Raw genomic sequence first — 21,261 nt, forward strand, 5'->3', positions numbered from 1 at the left:
TTTTTTACCCCTCTCGTTCTAAGCTAGGAAGGGGCCTAAGATTATAGATAAACACCCCATGCTGCCCACGGAAAGCCGAGGCCTTGACTCGCAGCTGCGGTCGGTTCTCGCTAACGGCACAGTGGAGGCACCTGGGGCACTTTGAGGGGACTGTTGCCCAGTCACCAGGTGACTCTAATGCGCAGCCAAGGGCTGAGCTGTCCTAGGAGAGGGCCTTGCTGCTAACGCTGCTTGAGCTTCAAACGTCACTTGAAACATCACATAACATGAGGCCATCAACATAATAAACATCAAATGGCCTCGGTGCAGCTCTCGTGAGGAAAATGTCCCAGTAGAAGCAATGGACTCGAAATAAAAATGGCAATAAATAGACTAAAATGACCATTTAGAGGGCAGGGACATAATTTCTTACAACTGCATGTGAATTTACATTTATACCCTAATTTATTTATTTTTTTTTCAAAGTCAGGGCCCAAATGTCCTGGACAAGGCCCCGAGGGCGCCCTCTGGCTGCTGGCTTAGACTCGGGACTCAGTTTACCTGCCATTCTGGAGTTTCCGCTTCCGAGCAGCAGCCTGCTGTTCTCCGCCCTCGACTCTCTCATCAGTGTCGAGGTGTTGACCACAGCTCTGTTCCGGACCTTTTTAGCCCTTTTAAGTACAAAGAGAAGGACACACTCAGGCCCCGGGCCCCTTGGCACTGGGCATGCTCTGATCTCAAAGGGTCGAAGCGGGAGCCTTTCGGCCCCAGGTGATCGCAGATTCCATGCTGACTGACAGGAAACCACAGGGAGACAGGTGACTAGCCGATTTGGGATTGGCATCCGCGCTCCCTCCCGTGGATTTGAGCCCAGGGTTGCCCCTCCACCCAGAACTGGAGTGACAGTGACAGTGACAGGCACAAGAGGTCCCTGAGTCCCCAATTCTATTTCCTTTTGTTTTATTTCCTCTCTTCTCTTACGAATCATTTCGATCTGCCTTCTCTTGAGGCCTTTCCCAAAATGCCAACCCATTAAAGGTACTAGAAGAGTTTGCCAGATTTAGAACTTAAATCTGGGTAATAAATATTCATAAACGTACCTTTCAGCATATCTTAATGTTGATAACGTTTCCTCATAGCAGATGTCAGCTGGACTTATGGCTGCTATCTGCAAAAAAAAATCCCTTTCAGGTTTTGCTTTTTCTGTAGGTTTTATTGTTATTGTTGATCTTACATAGTAACATTCATAGAACATCGTGTAATTTACAGTGTTGTTCAAACTTCACCACTCAGGGAACTGAGCAGCCTTGAGGCCGGGACAAGGCTGGAGGCAGAGTTTGCCCAGTTTGGACCCTTCCGCACCCTAACTGAGCACATTCCCCATTGCACCCACTTGGCCAACATTCCGTAATAAAGAGTCAGGAGTCTTTTGCTGAGACGACAGGAGTCAGCCACTCTCTCGAGTAAACATCTGCCTTGTGCGTCTAACAGTCCAATTCATTTCCAGTCTTGCCGTGAAATGACCGATGATTCAGAATAATACAACATTGTTATATTTAAATTGATTCGTTTCCCCTGATAATAAAAGTAATATAGGTTCCTTGTAGAGAACCTGAGAACTACAGAAAGAAATAAAAGGTTGAAATCAGCAATGTAGAGTTTCTTTGGACACTGGCAGAGAGAGCTCCCTCCGGGAGTCAGGAGGTAATCTGTAAGAATGGGAAGTGGCAATGCCAAGTGCTATATTAGTGCTGTGAGGAGAATGATTTTAACAACAACGTAATAGCTGAATCAGTCTAAAGGGCTGTAGGAACGCCCGGCCGGTGTGGCTCAGCGGTTGAGCATTGACCTAGGACCCAGGAGATCGTGGTTTGATTCCCGGTCAGGGCACAGGCCCGGGTTTCGGGCTCGATCCCCAGCAGGGGGCGCGCAGGAGGCAGCCGATCCATGACTCTCTCATCATTAATATTTCTCTTTCTCCCTCTCCCTTCCTCTCTCTGAAACCAATAAAGATCTATATTTAAAAACGAAAAGGCTGTGGGGAAGCCCTTTACCAGCGCGGTCCTGCTGTTCCCGCCCAGAGCGGCCTGGAGCAGCTTGGTCAGCACGGAGTCTCGGTAGGGAACGTGCAGGACCCTCTTCCCCGCGGCTGCCTCGGCCAGGGCGCTGCAAGGGAGGGCGACACAGCAACACATGAAACACGTGCCTCCCCGGGGACAGTCGGGAAGGGGGCTCCCCACCCCTCCCTGACCTCGGATATCTGAGACATGACTAAGAGCATTCATTTTGTCCTTTCGATTCCACATATGAGTGAAATCATAGGCATTTGTCTTCCCCTGCCTCCCATTTTACTTAGCGATGCCCTCCAGGCCCGCCCGTGCCCTCGCGGGTGACAGGGCTGCTTCCTTTTTTACGGCCGAGCAATACTCCGCTGCATATGGGAGCCACTGTGGTTTTTTAATCCAGTCGTCTGCTGATGGGCACCTGGCTGCTTCCAGGTCTTGGCGCTGTGAGCACCACTGCAGTGGGATAGGGGTCATAGATCCTTCCGAATTAGTGTTTTTGGTTTCTTCAGATACATACCCAGAAGTGGAAATGCTGGGTCACAGAGCAGTTTCATTTTTAGTTATTTGAGGAACACTGATGCTGTTTTCCACAGCGGCTGCTCCAGTTTGTGTTCCCAACAATGCACAGGGTCCTCTTTTCCCCGCATCCCCGCCAGCACTTGATGTTTGGTGATTTAAGAAATATTCTATATCTCGCCCGGCCGGGCGTGGCTCAGCGGTTGAGCGTTGACCTAGGATCCAGGCGATCGGGGTTCGATTCCTGGTCAGGGCACATGCCCGGGTTGTGGGCTCGATTCCCAGTGGAGGGCGTGCAGGAGGCAGCCGATCAATGACTCTCATCATTGATGTTTCTCTCTCTTCCCCTCCTTTCCTCTCTCTGAAATCAATAAAGATATCTTAAAAAAAAAAATTCTATATCTTGATATAGGTGGTAATTACAGAGAGACAGAGAGAGACAGAGAGAGAGAGAGACAGAGACAGAGAGAGACAGAGACAGAGAGACAGAGACAGACAAGAAACATAAAATTCGACATGGTGGTTGCCCCCAAGGAAAGCACAGGGAAGGAAAACCAACTATTTCTTGGGTTGGGTGGTGGTTTTATTAATGTTCACTTTATTAAAAAGTAATGAGCTAGTGAAAAATACAATATAGGGGAGGACCGGCCAGTGATGACAGTGAATCATGAACTGAGACTTACGATTAATCTAACTTTTGATATCTAAGGTCATTTTTATGGCACAAAGAAATACCCGCTGATGATTACCTGATCACATTTCCTAAATTGGTTAAACTTAAGTTAACCCGTGACCCTTCCCGCAGCCTGTCTCCTTCGGATCCGGAGGATTTCTGCCGTTCGCTTCCCGCCAAATCCACCAGGTTGATGTGGGCCTGCTTGGTGAGGTCTCTGTCCAGGAAAACCTGGGAGAAAACACCCGCGTCACACTGTCCGAGTGGAAGCAGGCTGCCCACGGGCTCCATCTAGCTTACACTTAAAAATACTGTTTTCTAATTGTTTTCCACACTCAGAAAAGGCATAGTAAGATTTACAGGTTCCAGTGCCATCCGCTTAACAGTGACATTTTACAATAGCACATGACCAGGCCCAAGGGTCTCAGCTGCCTGCCCGAGTCTGTAAAGCTACTTCCAGTGAAACAGCAGATACCGATTCTTGCTCTAGAATTCCCGCGGTTAATGCACATTTTAAATATAAAATGCCCTGAAATCTGCAAACGCAGTAACTACTGTTCAGTGTGGTGTGGTCGTGTCGTGGAAGGAACGTGGATTTCAAAACACGGCAGATTCCCCTGCTGGTCACAGGACTGTGAGCAGTGGCTTAACTTCCTCAGCTGCAGCACAGGGGTGAGAGCACTTTGGGGGGACGTTCTGACAGTAAAAGACAATAGATGGCACGGTTCTAGCCGCGCCTGGCGACAGTAAGGGGCGGCGTCCTTACCGACACCGATCAACGGCATTTGGAAATTTCTAGAGATCTCTGCTCATTTTTTTCAGCCTGACTTCTTCTCTTCTAAAATATCAAGGTGAAAAAATAGGGCAAACCGTTTAGAAAGTTGATGAACTTCCCTAACGTAAAATTGAGTAGTGCCGAGGCGTTCACAACGTTCTTTAAAACGCAGCATGTTGTTTAAGGCTCCCGGCAGCCCCGGGAGGGGAGCTCTGCCTCCCCGAGAGAACAGGGACCCGGCTCGGGGAGCAGAACTTACTCCCAACGTCTCGGGGCTGGTCAGTGAGGCCGCACGTGGTCCGGTGGTGTCCGCTGTCCCCGCTTAGAGCAGGACACCATTTATTATTATTCCTCCGCTAGTGCTGGGCTCAGGGGACAGATGTGGCCAGCTCGTAGCTGATTGTAACACTGGCCCAGGCTCTGCAGGGAGGGGTGGGATTGGTTCCAAGCCCATTCTCAGGCACCAAAGTCGGATGCCCAAGCCCCTTATATCAGTAGCAGAGTATTTGCATACAACCTACGCATGCTTTAAATCATCTCTAGATTGCTGACAGCGCCTAACACAACGTAAGTGCTGTGCAAACACCGTTACACTATATTGTTGGAGAAATAACAAGAGAAGCGTCTGTGCATGTTCGGCACGGATGTGGCCACGGCAGTCCCGGGCACACAGCACACGTCGGCAACGGGGGCCTTCCCCTGCCCCCCAGCATTTCTCACCCACGACTGGTCGAGTCCGCAGATGGGACCCTGCGGGCGTGGAGGGCTGACTGTGACGATCTCTGAATCAAACTGGTGACACTGTAGAGACAGATCGCTCTCTGACACCCGCACCAAGGAGCATGGAGAAAAGCGGGCTCGCGTTTCAAAGATTCTGGTTAGTAAAGAGTTACCCGGTTTCAAAGGCTTTGTTGCGGTATCTGGGGGTCCCCTAGGCCCCTGGAGCTGAGAACTGGTCACTAGATCCGCGCGCCAGGGTGGGCATGGATGAGGGGGAGGCAGAAAAATAGCAAGTGCCTCAGTTTCCCCCGCTCGTGACCTTGCTGTCTGTGACCTTGCCACCTCACGACTGGAAGCAACGCCTTGATCCATCTGGAAGGATCCTGTAATACTCGCCAGCTCCCCATGCTGCTGGGGACCCTTCTCGGGGACGCCCTTGGCGGGAGATGGGGACAGTGGCCTTCGCCCGGCCCTCACCTGCTTGAACTGAATGGTGATGACCATGTGGGACCTGCTGCTGCTGGCGTTCATGTTGGTGGAAGCTGTGGTCCTTAGTTTCGTGCCTTGTTCCATGAGCCTTTCAATCTGGGCGTAGCTCTCACACGGCACGGACGTCAGGCCGTCCACGTAGAAGCCCAGCTGGGGATCCTCCCTTACTCTCAGCCCTCCGGGCTCCTTGGTTCTAGACAGCAAATCTCTTACCTACGGGGGCAAAAAAATTAAAAATGTAAACTCCAGGGAGGCAGGGATTTTTGTCTGCTTCACTGTTAGAGCTCTGCCTAGAATGGATTAGGTGCTCAACAGATATCTCTTGGATGAATAAATGAGCGTTACATTCCTGTAGGTACCAGACAGCCTCAGCGCTCACCCAGGCCGCGGTGAGGCTCTCCTGACGGCCTCTAGCTGGCACTCCCTTAAACCCAACTTTCTCTGCCGCCGGAGAAATCTAAAACCCCAGCTCTTCTAAAACCCCAATCTGATTGCCTTTCTCCCCCATAGAAAACCCTCCATCGGTTCTCCATCACCTCCTAGATAAAGGCCCCTTAGGATGTGGCCGCCTGGCTTTAGCTTCATCCCCTGAGGCTCCCCGACCTCACCCCATGATCCAAGTCTGGCTGCACGGGGCAGTCCCTGCTCCCCTAAACGCCACGCACCTTCAGACATTCCCGGACCTGTTCATTCCAATCCTGCTGCCCAAAGTGCCCTTAGTTGCGGCCCCCGACCCTCCTACTGCTTCACCAAACTCATAAACGCCTTCCAAGGCCCAGGCTAACCCCTGAGCTCCGACCATGAGCCATCCAGGCAGCGTCAGGCACTGCTCGTCTGTGTCTGTCTTGTCACCATTCCTGCCTGGAGTGGGCGTCTGGTGGCCTCTATAAGGCCGGAGAAAGGATGGGTGGGGGGAAATGGCATGACCGGAATGGAAAAACAGTTCTTCGTGGCTGAAGCCTAGAGTGGAAACGGGGGCACGAAATGAAGCCCGAGAGGGAGGTCAGGGCGGGTCCGTGTGGGGCTGGAGGGCTCTGGCTTCTCCTGTGGGGCAGGTGAGGGGAGCCCCTGATGCCTGTCAAAGCGCAGAGCCTCTCAGATGGGCGTCGGGAAGCACGGCCACGGTTACCTGCTCGTTGTAAATTTCCAGCATACTGAACGCAACCTGCGTGGAAAAGAGCGTCGAGTAAATTAAGATTCTCTTGGAACGTTCATCTTTGGGGGGGAAAAGTAATAGGGAAACAAAAGAGATGTCTAACGGGGAAGAGCTACATTAAATGAGGGAAAACTCCTATTTCATGTGCAGTGTGAGATTCTCAAATGGTTTTAATGATACGGAGGAAATTCTTAATATAAATTGAAAACAGAGGCAGAACTCTGGGTGTGTGTCCGTTTCAATTGGGAACATAAAAAGGGGTTCTTTATGGTTCACCCTCCAATCTGAACATATGTAAAGAAAAGCTGGTCTTTGCCATGTTTTTGGAATATTGCTAGTCGTGCTTTCGCCTCTTAAACAAGAGGTGAAGTTTGGAGGAGTTTGAATGGCTCTAATCTAGAGAAAAGGCCCTGAGATTCTTTTTTTTTTTTTTTTAATTTTATTTTTCAATTACAGTTTACATTCAATATTTTGTATTAGTTTCCGGCGTACAGCAGAGTGGTCAGACAGTTACGTTCTCTACAAAGTGATCCCTTTGATATTTCCAGTACCCGCCTGGCAGCCTACGTAGTTATTACAATAGTATTGACTATATTCCCTGTGCTGTACTTGACATCCCCATGGCGGTTTTGTAATTACCGACCTGTAGCGCTTAATCCCTTTACCTTTTTCACCCAGCCCCCCGCCCCCCTCCGTTCTGGCAACCGCCAGTCTGGTCTCTGTGTTTGTTTTGTTTCTTTTGTTCGTTAGATCCCACATGTAAATGAAATCATATGGTATTTGTCTTTCTCTGCCTGACTTATTTCACTTAACACAATACCCTTTAGGTCCATCCATGCTGGCGCAAAAGGTAAGATTTCAATCTTTTTCTTTTTTATTGCTGAGTAATATTCCACTGTATATACGTACCACAGCTTTTTTATCCACTCGTCTATTGATGGGCACCTAGGTTCCCTCCGTATCTTGACTAATATTAATAACACTGCAGTGAACATAGGGGTGCATATAATCTTTCGAATTCGTGTTGTGGGGGCTTCAGGTATATACCCAGAAGTGGAGTCGCTGGGTCATAAGGCAGCTCCATTTTTAATTTTTTTGAGGTAACTCCATACTGCTTTCCACAGTGGCTGCACTAATTTGCGTTCCCACCAGCAGTGCACCAGGGCTCCCCTTTCTCTGCACCCTCACCAGCACTTGTTGTTTGTGGATTTGTTGATGGAGCCATTCTGGCAGGTGTGAGGTGATATCCCATTGTGGTTTTAATTTGTATTTCTCTGATGATTAGTGACATCGAGCATCTTTTTCTATGTCTAATGGCCATCCGTATGTCCTCTCTGGAGAAGTGTCTATTCAGGTCCTCTGCCCATTTTTAAAACTGGATTGGTGTGGGGGTTTGCGGAGGTTTTTTTGGTGTTGAGTTGTATGAGCTCTTTATGAATCTTGGGTATTAACCCCTATTGGATGTATTCTTGGAGAATATCTTCTCCCATTCAGTGGGTTGTTTTTTCATGTTGTTTATGGTTTCCTTTTGCTGTGCAAAAACTTTTTAGGTTGATGTTGTCCCATTTATTTATTTTTAATTTCGTTTTCTTTGCCTGAGGAGATAGATCAGAAGAAATATTGCTAAGAGAAATGTCAGAGATATTATTGCCTATGTTTTCTTCTAGGAGTTTTATGGTTTTGAGTCTTACATTTAAGTCTTTAATCCATTTTGAGTTTGTTCTTGTGTGTGGTGTAAGAAGGTGGTCTCATTTCGTTTTTTGCATGTGTCTGTCCAATTTTCCGAACAGCATTTATTAATTAGACTGCCTTTACCCCATTGTATTTTCTCGCCTCCTTTGTCATATAGTAATTGACAAAATACACATGGGTTTATTTCTGAGCTCTCTATTTTGACCCACTTATCTATGTGTCTGTTTTTATGCCAGTACCATTCTGTTTTGATTACTATGGCCTTGAAGTATAGTTTGATATAGCACAGTACCTCCAACTTTGTTTTTCTTTCTCAAGATTGTTGTGGCTATTTAGGGTCTTTTCTGGTTCCATATAAATTTATGGATTATTCTAGTTCTGTGAAATATACCATTGTTATTTTGATAGGAATTACATTGAATCTATAAATTGCAATTTTGAATCTATAAATTGCAATTTATAGATTCAGTGTAATTCAGTATATTTCTAAATATACTAAAATGTTAGTATTTAGTTGGGTGCTACAATTATGAGTAATTTCTATTCTCTAACTTGGACACATTACTTTTAAAATCAGGGAAAATTTAAGTACAAAAATGATGGATTATTGAATTTTCAGAACATAAATTTAATCTCTTTTTGCCCATTTAGAAGAAGCAGAAACATCAGACTATGCTGACAGGTATTTGCTGACATTTAACTGTCATGTTTTAAAGCAAATTATGTTCATGGTGACTCTTCATCTTAAAAATGTCACCAACCTTCAAATGAATCTAAAATTCAGTCTTGGGCCTTCTATGCCAGGACAAGTAAGAAACTCTGCTGGGACAATTAAGAAACAAAATAACATTCTTTATTTAGAAATAAAAAGCAATAAATTAAGATGAGAACACACTTTGGTAGAAGAGGGCGGCAGAGGAAACCACAGACTCGACTCGGCTCAGGTCTGTTGTATAAGCCTCAACAGGCACCCCTGGTGAGTGTCAGTATTAAAGATATGTGTCCGTGACACTCAAAATGCCTCTTACGGATGTTTCCTTGGGTTCGTCTCCATAGAACCAGAAAAATTCAACATTTGATTTGGCTGCAACTTGATTTTGTGATCGTGTAGAAAGGATTTGGGTATGAAAAGTTAACCTTATCTTAAAAAAGAGATGCCCATAACTTGCCTTTGGGGTGGAGCATTTCCAAAATGAAAAAATAAACAGTCCTTAAAGAGGGTCTCTTAGAACAACACATACCTGGTATTCGTGATCTCTCTGCCGGCTCTCAATTGCTTGGAAGAGCTCTTCACACACACTGGGAATGATGCCCTTGTTTGCGCCGAACCCGATCATGGAATAGCTTTTTCCAGAGCCAGTCTGGCCGTAGGCCAGGAGGGTGGCGTTGTAACCTTGCCACGCACTGTCCAGAACTCCCCTGCCCAGGTCCCGGAAAACATCTCTCTGGAAGGAAGACCCAGGCGTCATGCTCAGCACAGGCTTCTCACGGTACCCCTAAAATCTACTAAATATTCTGGTTTTGATGGCTTCCACCTTAATTAGCACACAACCTACTTGAGACAGGGCTCAGGTGCTGCCTTAGAGCCAACGGGAGAAAGCTGGAAACCAAAAAGCGTTTCGTCCGCTTGGGGGACACTGGCCACCAGGCATCGCCAGGGGCCTCCCACGGCTGGGTGTCCACCAGCAACGAATCTGTGGATTTTACGGCCTTTCCCGGACACGCGCTAGTTCTTCAAAATTCAGGAGGCTACAAAAACTTCAAGGCTAAAGGGACAGAGACCGGCCGGGGTTTCCTGCTCTCTCCTTACTCTTTAATCCGAATAACGGCCTCACAAAAGTCCTACACTGATTCCTCTACGGCTACACCGTGGTTTTTTCACACGATCTACCGGGTCTAAAGCATTTCTCCAACACGCACACGTGTACATGTGCACCCTGTGCGTGTGCACCCTCTTTTAAAGGGGGGCACGCAGATGTCGGTGCCCACAGTTGCTTGAAACAGAGGGTGTGGTCTGACTGTGTGCTCACCTGGGCTGGGGCCACAGCCAACAGGAATTCTCTCATTTGAGGCAGTTTCCAGAGTACATTCTTCTTAATATAAATAAAATTGTGAGCATCACTTGCTCCATTTGGTATAGTATATACCTTTATATAACATATATAGTTTTTATTTCTGGGAAAGAAGCAAATACCAACATAGCATGATTTATCTGAGGACAACAGACAATAACCAGTTTCCTTGTACTATTCATTTCACACGAGAGGAATAAACATTATCGGACGACTAGAGGGTTAGGGAAGCTCCAGGCCTAAAATGTGGACTTTGAGCCGTGGTTTCTCCAGAACATCGTAACCATACTCTTGGCAGAAGAGAAAGAAAGGACTTTATAGCAAATATCTACCCCACCTTGGGAGCTAGTCGCTAAAACTGAGGAGGGGTTACTAAGTTTAATTAGATGACTAGGCTTGCTGGCCTCTCTGAGCTATTTGTAGATTTGGGGGAATGTTTCACTATCAATTTTTATGGGTTAAAAACTTCAAACAAGTAATACAGAATTTTACTAAATAAAACCTTATAGAATGGAGTCGTTCTATAAATGTTGTGGGCCGTACAGTTTTCCTGTATAGTTTCCCCTTGAAACACCTTTGGGACGTCAGCTATTTGTACACGTGGCTTACGGTTAACCTAAGGCCAGGGCTGGTGGTTCGGTTTTTAATTTTTTGAGGAACCTTTACACTGTTTGCCACAGTGGCTGCCCCGATTTCCTTTCCCGCCAGCGGTGCAGAAGGGGTCCCTTTGCCCCACATCCTTGCAAAACTTGTTCCTTGGCTTTCTGATGATAGTCATTCTACCAGGGTGAGGTGATGTGGTTTTGGTTCGCACGCCCCTGCTGACGGGCGATGTTGAGACCTCCCCATGTACCTATTTGTCCAGAAAGGTCCTCTGCTCATTTTTAAATTTGATTATTTGGTTTTGTGCTACTGAGTTGTCTGACGTTTTTATATAGTTCGGATAGTAACCCTCGATCAGATAGGATTTGCAAAGGTTTTCTCCCCCATTCCGTACGTTGCCTTTTGCCGTCTTGATGGTTTCCTTTGTGTACATGAGTTTTTTGACTTGATGTCCCACTTGTTTGTTGTTGCTTTTGGCGTCAAATTCAAATGACCGTTGTCAAGATCGATGTCTTAGGAGGTTACTACCTGTGTTTTCTTCTGGGAGCCTTATGTGCCCAGGTCTTATGTTCAAGTCTTTAATCCGTTTCAAGTTAATTTTTGTGAGTGGTGTAAGGGAGGGGCCCAGTTTTCCCAGCACCGTTTCTCGAAAAGACTATTCCCATGGCAAACTTGGGCTTCTTTGTTGTAAACTGAGGCGTGGGTTTGTTTAAGGGCCCTGTTCTGTTCTGTTGATCTATGTTTGCATTTTTATGCCAATTACCTACTGTTTTGATGACTATGGATTTATTATGTAGTTTGAAATCAGGAAGCCCGATGCCTCCAGCTTTGCTCTGTCTCAAGATTTCTTTGGCTAATCGGGGCCTATTGTCGTTCCTGTAAGTTTTAGGGTTGTTTTATTTCTGTGAAAATGCCATTGGAATTTTGCTACAAACTGCACTGGATCTGGATCCAGCAGGTCCCAGAATAATGTTGTTTCATTCAATGTCATGTCTTTTTAATGCCGATGAGAAAATTTTTGATTCCCAGCAGAGGCAACCGTCAGTGTGGAGTTCGCCTGTTCTCCCCACGTCTGCGTGGGTTTTCTCCGGGGACCCCGGTTTCCTCCCACATCCCCAAGATGCACATGTGAGGTGAATGGCTGTGTCTACATTGTCCCAGTCCGAGTGAGAGTGCGGGGGTGTGAGTGACCCTGCGACGGTAGGGTGTCCCATCCAGGGTGGGCACCGCCTGGCACCAAGCTGCCGGGAAAGGCTCCAGCACAAGTGACTCTGAACTGGAGTCAGCCAATGGAAAAGAATTATCTGACTTGTTTTTATCAGTGTTTCTTAAATGTATGCATAGTTCACATTTATTTTAATGGTTAATAGCAGAAGTGTTTTTTACTCTTTAAAGTTTGATTTTTAATTTTTTTTTTTTTTTTACCAAAAATATGCCATAGGAACTTCACTCTTTTTTATATCAATTAGCCTAGGATAAAATCGGTTTCGGCATGCATCGCTTTATTTAAAAGTCACAGTCTCCAAGAACCTATGGACAATGTTAAGTGAGCACTTACTATATTGCTTTGGGTAGTATGGATATTTTAATACTATTCACTCTTCCAAAACACGAGCACAAAATATCTTTCTATTTATTTGTGTGTTCAATTTCTTTTGCCGGTGTCATAGTTTTAAGTGCATAAGTCACCTCCTTGGTTCAATGTATTCCTTGGTATTTCGTTTTGAAAAATGCTGTCTTTCTTGAAGTAAAATTAATACTCATTAAATTTATTCTTTTAATGTATACTGTTTTATGAGTTTTGACATGTGCATTTGGCCATGTGATGGCCACCACAGTGAATATATATTTTTAATTTTAATAACTTCAAAAATTTCCCTTGAGCCTTTTTGCACTCAGAGCCCTTCCCCCACCTTCAGCCCCTGGAGAGCAGTGATTTACTTTGTGTAACTAGAGTTTTTTGTTTTTCTCTAGAGTTGTCATTTAAGTGAATTGTACAGTGTGTACTTTTTTTGGACGTGGCTTCTTTCACTTAGCACGATGCCTTGGGATTCATTCATGTTGTTGCATGTAATGATTAGTTCCTTCTGTTGCTGAACTGTATTCTATTTTATAAATATTTCACCACTTTATTATCCACTCACAAGTTTGATGGACATTTGAGTGCCTGGTTTGGGACGATTATATATAAAGTTGCTATGGATGTTTGTCTACAGGTGTTTGTGAGGACAAATATTTTTGTTCCTCCTGGAACTGCTGGGTTGTATGGTTAAAGGAGTGCTTTAATTGTAAGCTGCCTGTTTTCCAAAACAACTGAGCCTTTTTGCATCGCCATAAGCACTATATTAAAAGTCCCAGCCCAGCCGGGTGTGGCCCAGAGGTTGAGCATCGACCTAGGATCCAGAAGATCGCAGTTCGATTCCCAGTTGGGGCACAGGGCCAGGTTGCGGGCTTGATTCCCAGTTGGGGGCGTGCAGGAGGCAGCCGATCAATGACTCTCATCATTGACATTTCTCTCTCTTTCTCCCTTTCCCTTCCTCTCTCTGAAATCAATAAAGATATATATATATATATGTGTATTTTTTAAAGTTCCAGTTTTCCCACTCGCATGTTGACCTTTGGAATTGCCAGTGTTTAATTTTTGTCATTCTCATGGATGTGTAGCATTATTTAATTGTGGTACTAATTTGCATTTCCCTAATGACGTTGGACGCTTTTTTCATTGGTTTTAGGTAATTTTATATATCTTTGGTGAAGACTGTGATCAAATCTTTTGCCATTAAAAATTTTGGGTTTTTAAAAAAATATTAAGTTGTAAGGATTCATATATTTTGGGTACTTTATCAGACACGTTTGGAAAGTATTTTCTCTTTGTGGCTTGCCTTTTTATGTTCTTACTTGCATCTCTCAGAGCACTACCATGTTGAGTAGGAGTGGGCATCTCTGTCTTGTTCCTGACCTTAGAGGAAAAGCTTTTAGTTTTTCATCATTGACTCTGGTACCAGCTGAGGGTTTATCGTATATGAACGGCCTTTATTACATTGAGGTACTTTCCTAGTCCCATCTTGGTGAGAGTTGGATGTTGAATTTTGTCAAATGCCATTCTGCATGTATTGTCGGTTCCTTAGGGTTTTTTACATAATCATGTCCTATGCGAATAGTTTTACTTCTTTCATCAGCACACCACTTATTTCCTATTAACTGCCTTACTGCCCTGGCTAGCACCTGCAGTAAATGGATAGAAATAGTGAGACTGGGCCTCCTTGACTTATCCCCAGTCTTACAGGAAACATTGTTTCACCATCAAATGTGATGCTACCTGCATATTTCAAGGAAGTTTTGCTTCTAGAAAGCTCCCTCCTATTTCAAATTTGCTGAGTACTAATCATGACTGGGTGTTCACTTTGTCATACTTGTTTTTGCATCTGATCATGTATTTTTTCGTAAACAAGCATCCTGGTCATGTATTTTTCTCCTCCTGTGATCGTTTATATGACGAATTACATTGATTTTCAAATGTTAAGCCAATCTGACATACCCAGGAAAATTCCTTACATCAAGCCTGATCATCTCTGCCTTTTGACGTTTATTTACATCTGGTGTAATAATCAACATGGCTGGCATTGTCTACCATCTTGCTATTTATATTTTTATTCCATTTCCCCCCCTTTTCCTGCCATGTTTTGGGTTGAGCCTCATAACTCAAGGTGCATCCCAGGGTCCATGAGCTCTCTTCAGTGCTGAAGTCAGACCTGACAGGGTATTTTTAGGAGTGGTTTAATAAAGGCTATCATCTTTGGGCTGAGTTTTTAAAAGACAAGTAGGCAGACAAGAGAAAAAGTTGTGGGGACGTGAACAGCCTCAGTGGCCTGTGGTACAATGTCACCCATGTATGTAACAGAAGGAAAGAGGCAGGACAAAAAATACTCGATGACAGTTGAAGTTTCCCCACTGCCTCTCACACACTCTGATCGCAGACCCTGTAACGTTGAATGCGCTTATTTGCCCATCTCCCCACGTGAAACTGTGAGCAGCTTTAAGGCGGAATAGTACGTGGTATGATAAACTATTTGATAAAACCAAGGTTCTCACGAGTTTTGCTTATTTTGCTTATCTCAGAGAAGCAAAATATAATTGACTCGACTGATATTTTTCAAAATACACAACACTGGGAAACCAACTGACTTGAGTGCCTAAAATTTAGGCAATAGCTGCACTCTGGATCTCGTTTAGCATGAAAAAGCAATAAATTTAAAACCAAACTCTCAAATGGAAGCATGTACTGTAGCACACACGCGTAACACCTCATTTGGAAAAAACCTTCCATTGACGTGTTTTAAAAAAGCAATTTACCTGGCCTGCAAATTTACTGTTAGGATCAGCTGAAGTCAACACACCATCTTTATCCACTTGAAATCCACTGTGAGACCAATAAGCCAGGTCAAAAGTGAACGTCTTCGTATGCTCTGGGTGCTTAGGGTCGTGTATAGTGGTGCTAGTCCTGGAATGCATGGAAATCACACATCTGCTCCCAGCATTCTTCTCTCTCTGTAGTCAAATCACAGACTGAGAGTCAAACAGTAGCTTTGGTCAGCCACGTTGCTTCACAGGTCTTTACACCTTGTAAGAAACTCGGCCAGGAACTTACCATTCCTTCACCGAGCTCCTTTCCTCCTTGCTACATTCTAGCATGAGCTCATCAGCTCGGGTGGCGGACTTAAATCAAATGCAATCTTTTTGAAGAGGGGACCTAAAGGCTGTGTAAATACGTAACTGTTTGTCTACTTCTACATCCTTTGGTTTAAAACTTGCAATAATATTAAAGGCCAGTGAAAAATAAGCCCTGGAACAGCTACTTTCAAGTGTGTTGACTGGTTAGGATATAAAATGGCCTTTTCTTCTTTGGGGTGGTAGTGGTGCAAAACATTTAATTCGCTGACCACAAGTAAATTCTCTTGACATTTATAGTTACCTAATTATGTATCTGCCTGGTTGCTTAAGTATTTTCTGCAATATAGACGAATGTTAAGGGACAGAACTGATACAAACGAAAAATGTGCAGTCATATTGAATGTTACACATCTTGCTGGACAAGAGAAAAAGCAGCAGGTTGTACAAGTGGGAAAAGACCTCTCTTGAGGTCGCCACTACACGGCACCCCGTTCAGGACCAGTTGGTCCAGTAAGCCTTTGTGCGGTGTTCTGTCTGGCACACCCTCTCCAAATCTTACTTATGTATCCTTTATGGTCAGCTCAAATGCTTGTCTCCAGGAAATCAAGATCTGTGGAGGCACAACCACACCTGCTCTCTCTGGGTGCCTAGAGAGCTCCCTTACTCTGGCACAAACTGCTACAAAGAAACGACTTACATAAAACTGTAAGCCAGGGGAGCACAAAGGATTTTCCTTTGAATCCTTACTCTCTAGGACAGCCTTTCATCCACAGCAGACTGTCTTAAGTAACTAATGCATTGGTAATCAAAGGTAAACAATTGCTACAAGGTCCTAGAATGAATCTAAGCCATATTTTTATCCTAAAATGTTGTAGCAACACAGTTTAATGACCAGTGTTTTTGCAGAAATTTACAGAAATACACATACATAAACGCACTTTAAACAGTTCATTCAAAATTGGCAATCTGTTTGCTTATGATCTACTGTTGAGGGGGGGGGAAAGTACATCTCTCAGCAATAGACACCACATGTCTACATTCCCCAAACTGCAATGGCTTTAAAAAGTATTAACTTGACAGTACTTCTCTCTCAATATTTTTATTGTGCTACTTGCGCAAAGAAATTGTGTACTGATTTAGATCTTTAAATTATTCATTTAACAAGTTCATTTAAATAAGTTTAATATTCCATAGATGACAAGCAGCTTAAATACAAGGTTTGATACCTAAAAATTTAAAAATAAAATGAAAGTCATAGTCAAATTTTCAACAAGGCAAGGTAACATTGATCACTAACCTGACTAAACGGCCGCACTCGCACTGCTACTTTCACACTGTCAATACTGGGTGTAGGCATTTTCATCATTTTCCCATTATTTGTATTATTTCGTAGAAAAATAATATAGAAAGCACACTGCTTTCACTTCACCCTAAAACATTAAAGTTTAGCCAACAAAAGCAGTTTGCTTCTAGACAATCAATTATTAACGGTCCATTCATTACACGCTATCAATTACCTGTTATAAATTATTTTACAACACTTATTTATTGATGAATTGTATAGCCTACATCAAGTATCAACACTTTTAATTGCACACAGTCATTCTGCAGAGAAAAGTGGTTGTTTTTTTTCTTCTTTTTCCACATCTACTCACACTCTTCCCCCATCTTCTACGGTCTGTGCCTGAGGTGCTGTGAGAATTTGTCAGTTTTAAAACCTGAATATTAAGGAATTTCTGTGATTCAGTAGCAAGCTCCTTCAAAGCAGTAATAAAATGTCTTCAGACTTCTCATTCTATCAGTATTAGGCACACACAAGGTACAATGAATATCCATGAAAGAGATTTTTTTCATATTCCCCTTTCTTCTCAAACCCTTTTCAGAAGTTGCTAGTGAGCAGTGAACCGGTCACTCTAACCTGGATAATTGGTCTCTGAATAATTTAGAGACTTTAAAGATAATAGCCTTTAAGCCTGTTGAACAAGAAATACCAACGTTACATTTAACCAATGCATTACTTAGAAAATTACTCATTTGAGGTAGAATACACAGAATTTGTTAAAACTACAAAAAAGTGGCAAAATTCCATGCCCATAATTCAATTTGAACATAGCAACCCGAAACGCCCCCCAAAACACTTTATGATTAGAAATATTAATCACAGAAGCAAAGTGCATAAATTATAAAATAGCAACTTAAAAAAATTAGCAGTTCAGTTGTCCTCATTTTTAGATTGGTCTAATACTTTTAACTGTAGAGAAAGGAAATGGGACCAACGCCTGCTAGCATATAAAATTATTACTAACAGAAATTCCCCTCTCAAAAATCTAACCGACACAAACCACTGTGAAGTATATACTTTATTTAACATTCTAATACGCCATATTTACATATTATATAAATGTATGAAGTCTTAATATAAAATAGGAAAAAAATTCCTCCACTAAAAGGATCATACTCCATATGGAGTTATTTTACTTATGGAAGACCTTCTGTTTACAAAAATTTACAATTTATATAAATTATTATCTTCCAAATTAGATGATTTTTAATAATCCACATAATTCTGGTGATTTTACAAATAGGTGTATGTTAAAACTTGAAAAGATCACAACATTTTCCTGCGCACAATTTGTTTTGGGAAGGAAGACGGCTTCTTTCTATTCCTTCCGAGAGCTTTTCCTGCTCCTTGTACTGTAGCCCTTGACTTTCTCTTCACTCCGTCACCTGGGGTTGCCATGGGAGAAATCAGCTTAACTTCTCCTGGAGGAGGTGACCAAGAACTTTCCTGTTCTGGGATTCTGAAAAAAAGATATAATCCAAGTAAGAATAAACACATCATAATATGACATAGAACTGGCTTCCCAGTATATGAAAAGAAACCTTAGGGACTACCCTTTCCTAATGCTTTCATTTTATAAAAGAACAGAAGTGAAGCTTTAGTCACATAAGTTAATTAGAGGCAGAGTTAGTTTCACAGGACAGAAATTTTCCTTTTTAATTTGGATATTCAAAAACAACCACTGCTGAATGTGTCCTTTAAATGTTTCATATGTACTAATAAATACTGCTGGGTTATAGGGACTGACCAAGTACCAGTAGTCCGGGCACAGAATGAAAGTCTAACAGGCCCATGAAGGTATGAGAAACAGCAATTGTCAAACAGTGGCAATTAAAAACTATGTATGTATTTTCATAATGATATGTAGTTTTCCACATACATAAAGCTAATTTCTGTTTAAGTAGTGTTCTTATAGTCAAAGACTCATTAAATTAGTTTTTAAAGTAAGATAAAATCGATTAATTTACTTTTATGAAATTCCATGATGCCAAAGCATAGCATAAATAAAATACCATGTAACAAATATATCTGAAATGGAGTAATTTCCCCATGAAGTTTTATTGCTATTAGTGACATAATCACAGAAGTTTTAAGTTTATATTTACGTTCTACTAACAGTCATCTATCTTTACTAAGGAAAATGTAAAACATCCCACTCCTGTCCCCCACCCACTGCAAAAACAAAGATTTATTGGGTATTACACTTCTCCCCCTCTAAAAAGGATGAATGGGCTTTCCCACTATAACGAAATCCAGCTTCTACAGTGAAATCTAACAATTGCAAGGAGCAAGTGCTTATAAATGCCCCTAAGAATTACCCTTTTCTAAGGAGCCTGATTTTCTCTTTTAAATCAACTCCTCAAATCTAATTTTAAGAAGCAAAACAGAAATTATAGCTGGAAAAAGTCATACCTGCTTGCTTGTTTTGGTGTTTCAGTCCTGATTCTTTTCACTTTTTGCTGTCCCACAGCACTGTCTTCCTAAGGGTTAAAATTTTAAAAAGACAAATCTTAAGTAATTAAACATTTAAAGTCTAAACTTAAAAAGTTCTTTACTAAGTCAAGGAATATAGTCAAACAGTGCTAATGAATTCAAACTCAGCAAGTCCCAAATGAACTCTTATTTCTTGGTAGAAAAGACCACTTTTTATTCCCTCACCCTGACACATTCAATTACCTGTCCTCTCAGTTTCATTTTTTTAAATGCGTCCATTGCTCACAGCCCTTTTGTTCTCATTGCCTCTGTCCAAATCCAGGCTCTCATCATCTCGTAAGAGTTGGGCCACCAGAGACTACTTTTCCTCACCAGAATTCATTTTTCATAGAAACAATTTAAAGTATGTACAGGGCTATTTGTTAATGTGCAAACGCCCCCCCCTCCCCATATGTCATCATGCTTTTGTGCCTCTGCATCTGCTGTTTTCTCTGCCAAGAATGCTTGTCTCCTTTACCTTCTGTCTACAGCGGTATTTGGGTATAAATGATTCTTATTATGCTATAAAATCATGTGTGTTTCTGCCTTCTCAATTAAACCGAGCTCCTGAAAGACGAGGAATTACCCGAATTATTTTTGTGTAAGTCTCTGTCCTTGCATAGTAGCTAGATAATAAGAGATTTCAAAAAATGCTTATGAATTTATGTTGGCAAATACAAGGGTCTCATAATCCCTGAACGATTTTTATTTTAGAGTTTTGTGTAATTAGGTGATGGAATCGACTCTGGAATCGACTCTGAAACACTGTCTCTTCAAGTGTGGTCTATGGATAACATTCCAGGGTTCAGGGACTTACACATTTTAAATTAAACACATCCAGGTAATTTTGATGAGACACTAAAATTTAAAAATCTATCCCCTAATCAGTAATTCAAACTGCAGCTGCCAATAATATACCATCAGTAACACACCACAAATCTTTCTTAAATGTAGGGTCTCAAAAGTGTAGACAAGGCAATTTCAGGGTAATAAAAATACAGGCTCTTTTTAAAAAAAGTTTACTGAGGAACATTGCTTCAAAAAATAAATAAAATAATAAAAAGCAAGCTTAAACAAACACACAAATAAAATTATGCATTTCTTACCAGTTGATGTACAAATTTGGGTGTATTAGACATGTTCTTCCGCCTGGTCCTCAGAGCAGGAGGTGAGAGGACAAATGGAGAAGATAAATCTGAAACTAATTCTTTCAGCTGTTCAGGAGCTTCTACTTTTTTAGCTAAAAAAAGGGTACAAAAAACAACACTGTATCTATATCACTTTATATAAAATATACTTTTTTACAGAAAGTCTGAAATAAATGATGTGTATTAGAAAGATATAAATATTCCCCCAAGAGAAAACACTAGTATCATAACATGGTACCCGTGAGAAAAATGACAGGAAAACCCCCAACATCATTTGGGTAATTAAGTGTTTAGAAACAGTTAATGCTGCAAACTAAATAATGTCATAATATAAAAACAGGACTTAAAGCAGATACAAAATAGTATTACTATACTAGTTTCAATCTTCACTGCTCCTCAAACATTCTGAGAGAAACATCAATCTCACATATAACCTGAGCTAGTTTGCTTCATTAATTCTTACTGTTCCAGAGACAAGGTTTTTATTTATTAATTTTATTTACAAAAAAGTAACTCAAACCTCTCCTTCTAGCTCATTCTGAGTTAATATTCTAGTCAAGGGGAACAACAGAAATGTCCACATCATAAACAGAAAAAGCAAGCAGAGAGAAAATAATATTTTTTAAAAGCTGATAGGAAGCTATTCCACAGATCTATAAAAATGGTTTAAGAAGGATAATTAAAAACATGTATCACAGACTTAGAGTTTCCATATTAATGTCAATTAACAATGTAATTGTGGAAGTGGCATGGTGTAGCTGAACCACTCTGCCAGAGATTAAATCCCAGCTTCTGGCCTTACTAGCTGTGGGGCCAAAGGTAAAAGTTACTGAGACGTCTCTGTGCCTCAATTTCTACAAAATGGGGTTATTAATAGCACTATCAAG

At 42.4% G+C, this 21,261-nt stretch overlaps 2 protein-coding genes across 2 annotated transcripts in view; both read right to left on the minus strand.

The window, feature by feature from the left end:
* KIF28 (Kinesin-like protein KIF28P) overlaps nucleotides 1-17,559 on the minus strand; it is a 33,530-nt gene extending 15,971 nt beyond the window's left edge. The window contains exons 1-9 of the mRNA XM_016201387.2: nucleotides 16,710-17,559; nucleotides 15,095-15,289; nucleotides 9,308-9,511; nucleotides 6,348-6,383; nucleotides 5,207-5,431; nucleotides 3,311-3,465; nucleotides 2,034-2,145; nucleotides 1,080-1,147; nucleotides 541-650 (exon numbers count right to left, since the gene is read on the minus strand). Coding sequence (XP_016056873.2) covers nucleotides 541-650; nucleotides 1,080-1,147; nucleotides 2,034-2,145; nucleotides 3,311-3,465; nucleotides 5,207-5,431; nucleotides 6,348-6,383; nucleotides 9,308-9,511; nucleotides 15,095-15,289; nucleotides 16,710-16,778 — 1,174 coding nt within the window. The 5' untranslated portion in view covers nucleotides 16,779-17,559. The remainder of the gene's footprint in view (nucleotides 1-540; nucleotides 651-1,079; nucleotides 1,148-2,033; nucleotides 2,146-3,310; nucleotides 3,466-5,206; nucleotides 5,432-6,347; nucleotides 6,384-9,307; nucleotides 9,512-15,094; nucleotides 15,290-16,709) is intronic.
* Nucleotides 17,560-17,563: 4 nt separating this feature from the next.
* AHCTF1 (AT-hook containing transcription factor 1) overlaps nucleotides 17,564-21,261 on the minus strand; it is a 55,729-nt gene continuing 52,031 nt past the window's right edge. The window contains exons 34-36 of the mRNA XM_087828965.1: nucleotides 20,333-20,466; nucleotides 19,167-19,234; nucleotides 17,564-18,213 (exon numbers count right to left, since the gene is read on the minus strand). Coding sequence (XP_087685091.1) covers nucleotides 18,021-18,213; nucleotides 19,167-19,234; nucleotides 20,333-20,466 — 395 coding nt within the window. The 3' untranslated portion in view covers nucleotides 17,564-18,020. The remainder of the gene's footprint in view (nucleotides 18,214-19,166; nucleotides 19,235-20,332; nucleotides 20,467-21,261) is intronic.

This window comes from Miniopterus natalensis, chromosome 21 (assembly GCF_054644295.1).
Source record: "Miniopterus natalensis isolate mMinNat1 chromosome 21, mMinNat1.hap1, whole genome shotgun sequence".
Taxonomy (NCBI): Eukaryota; Metazoa; Chordata; class Mammalia; order Chiroptera; family Miniopteridae; genus Miniopterus; species Miniopterus natalensis.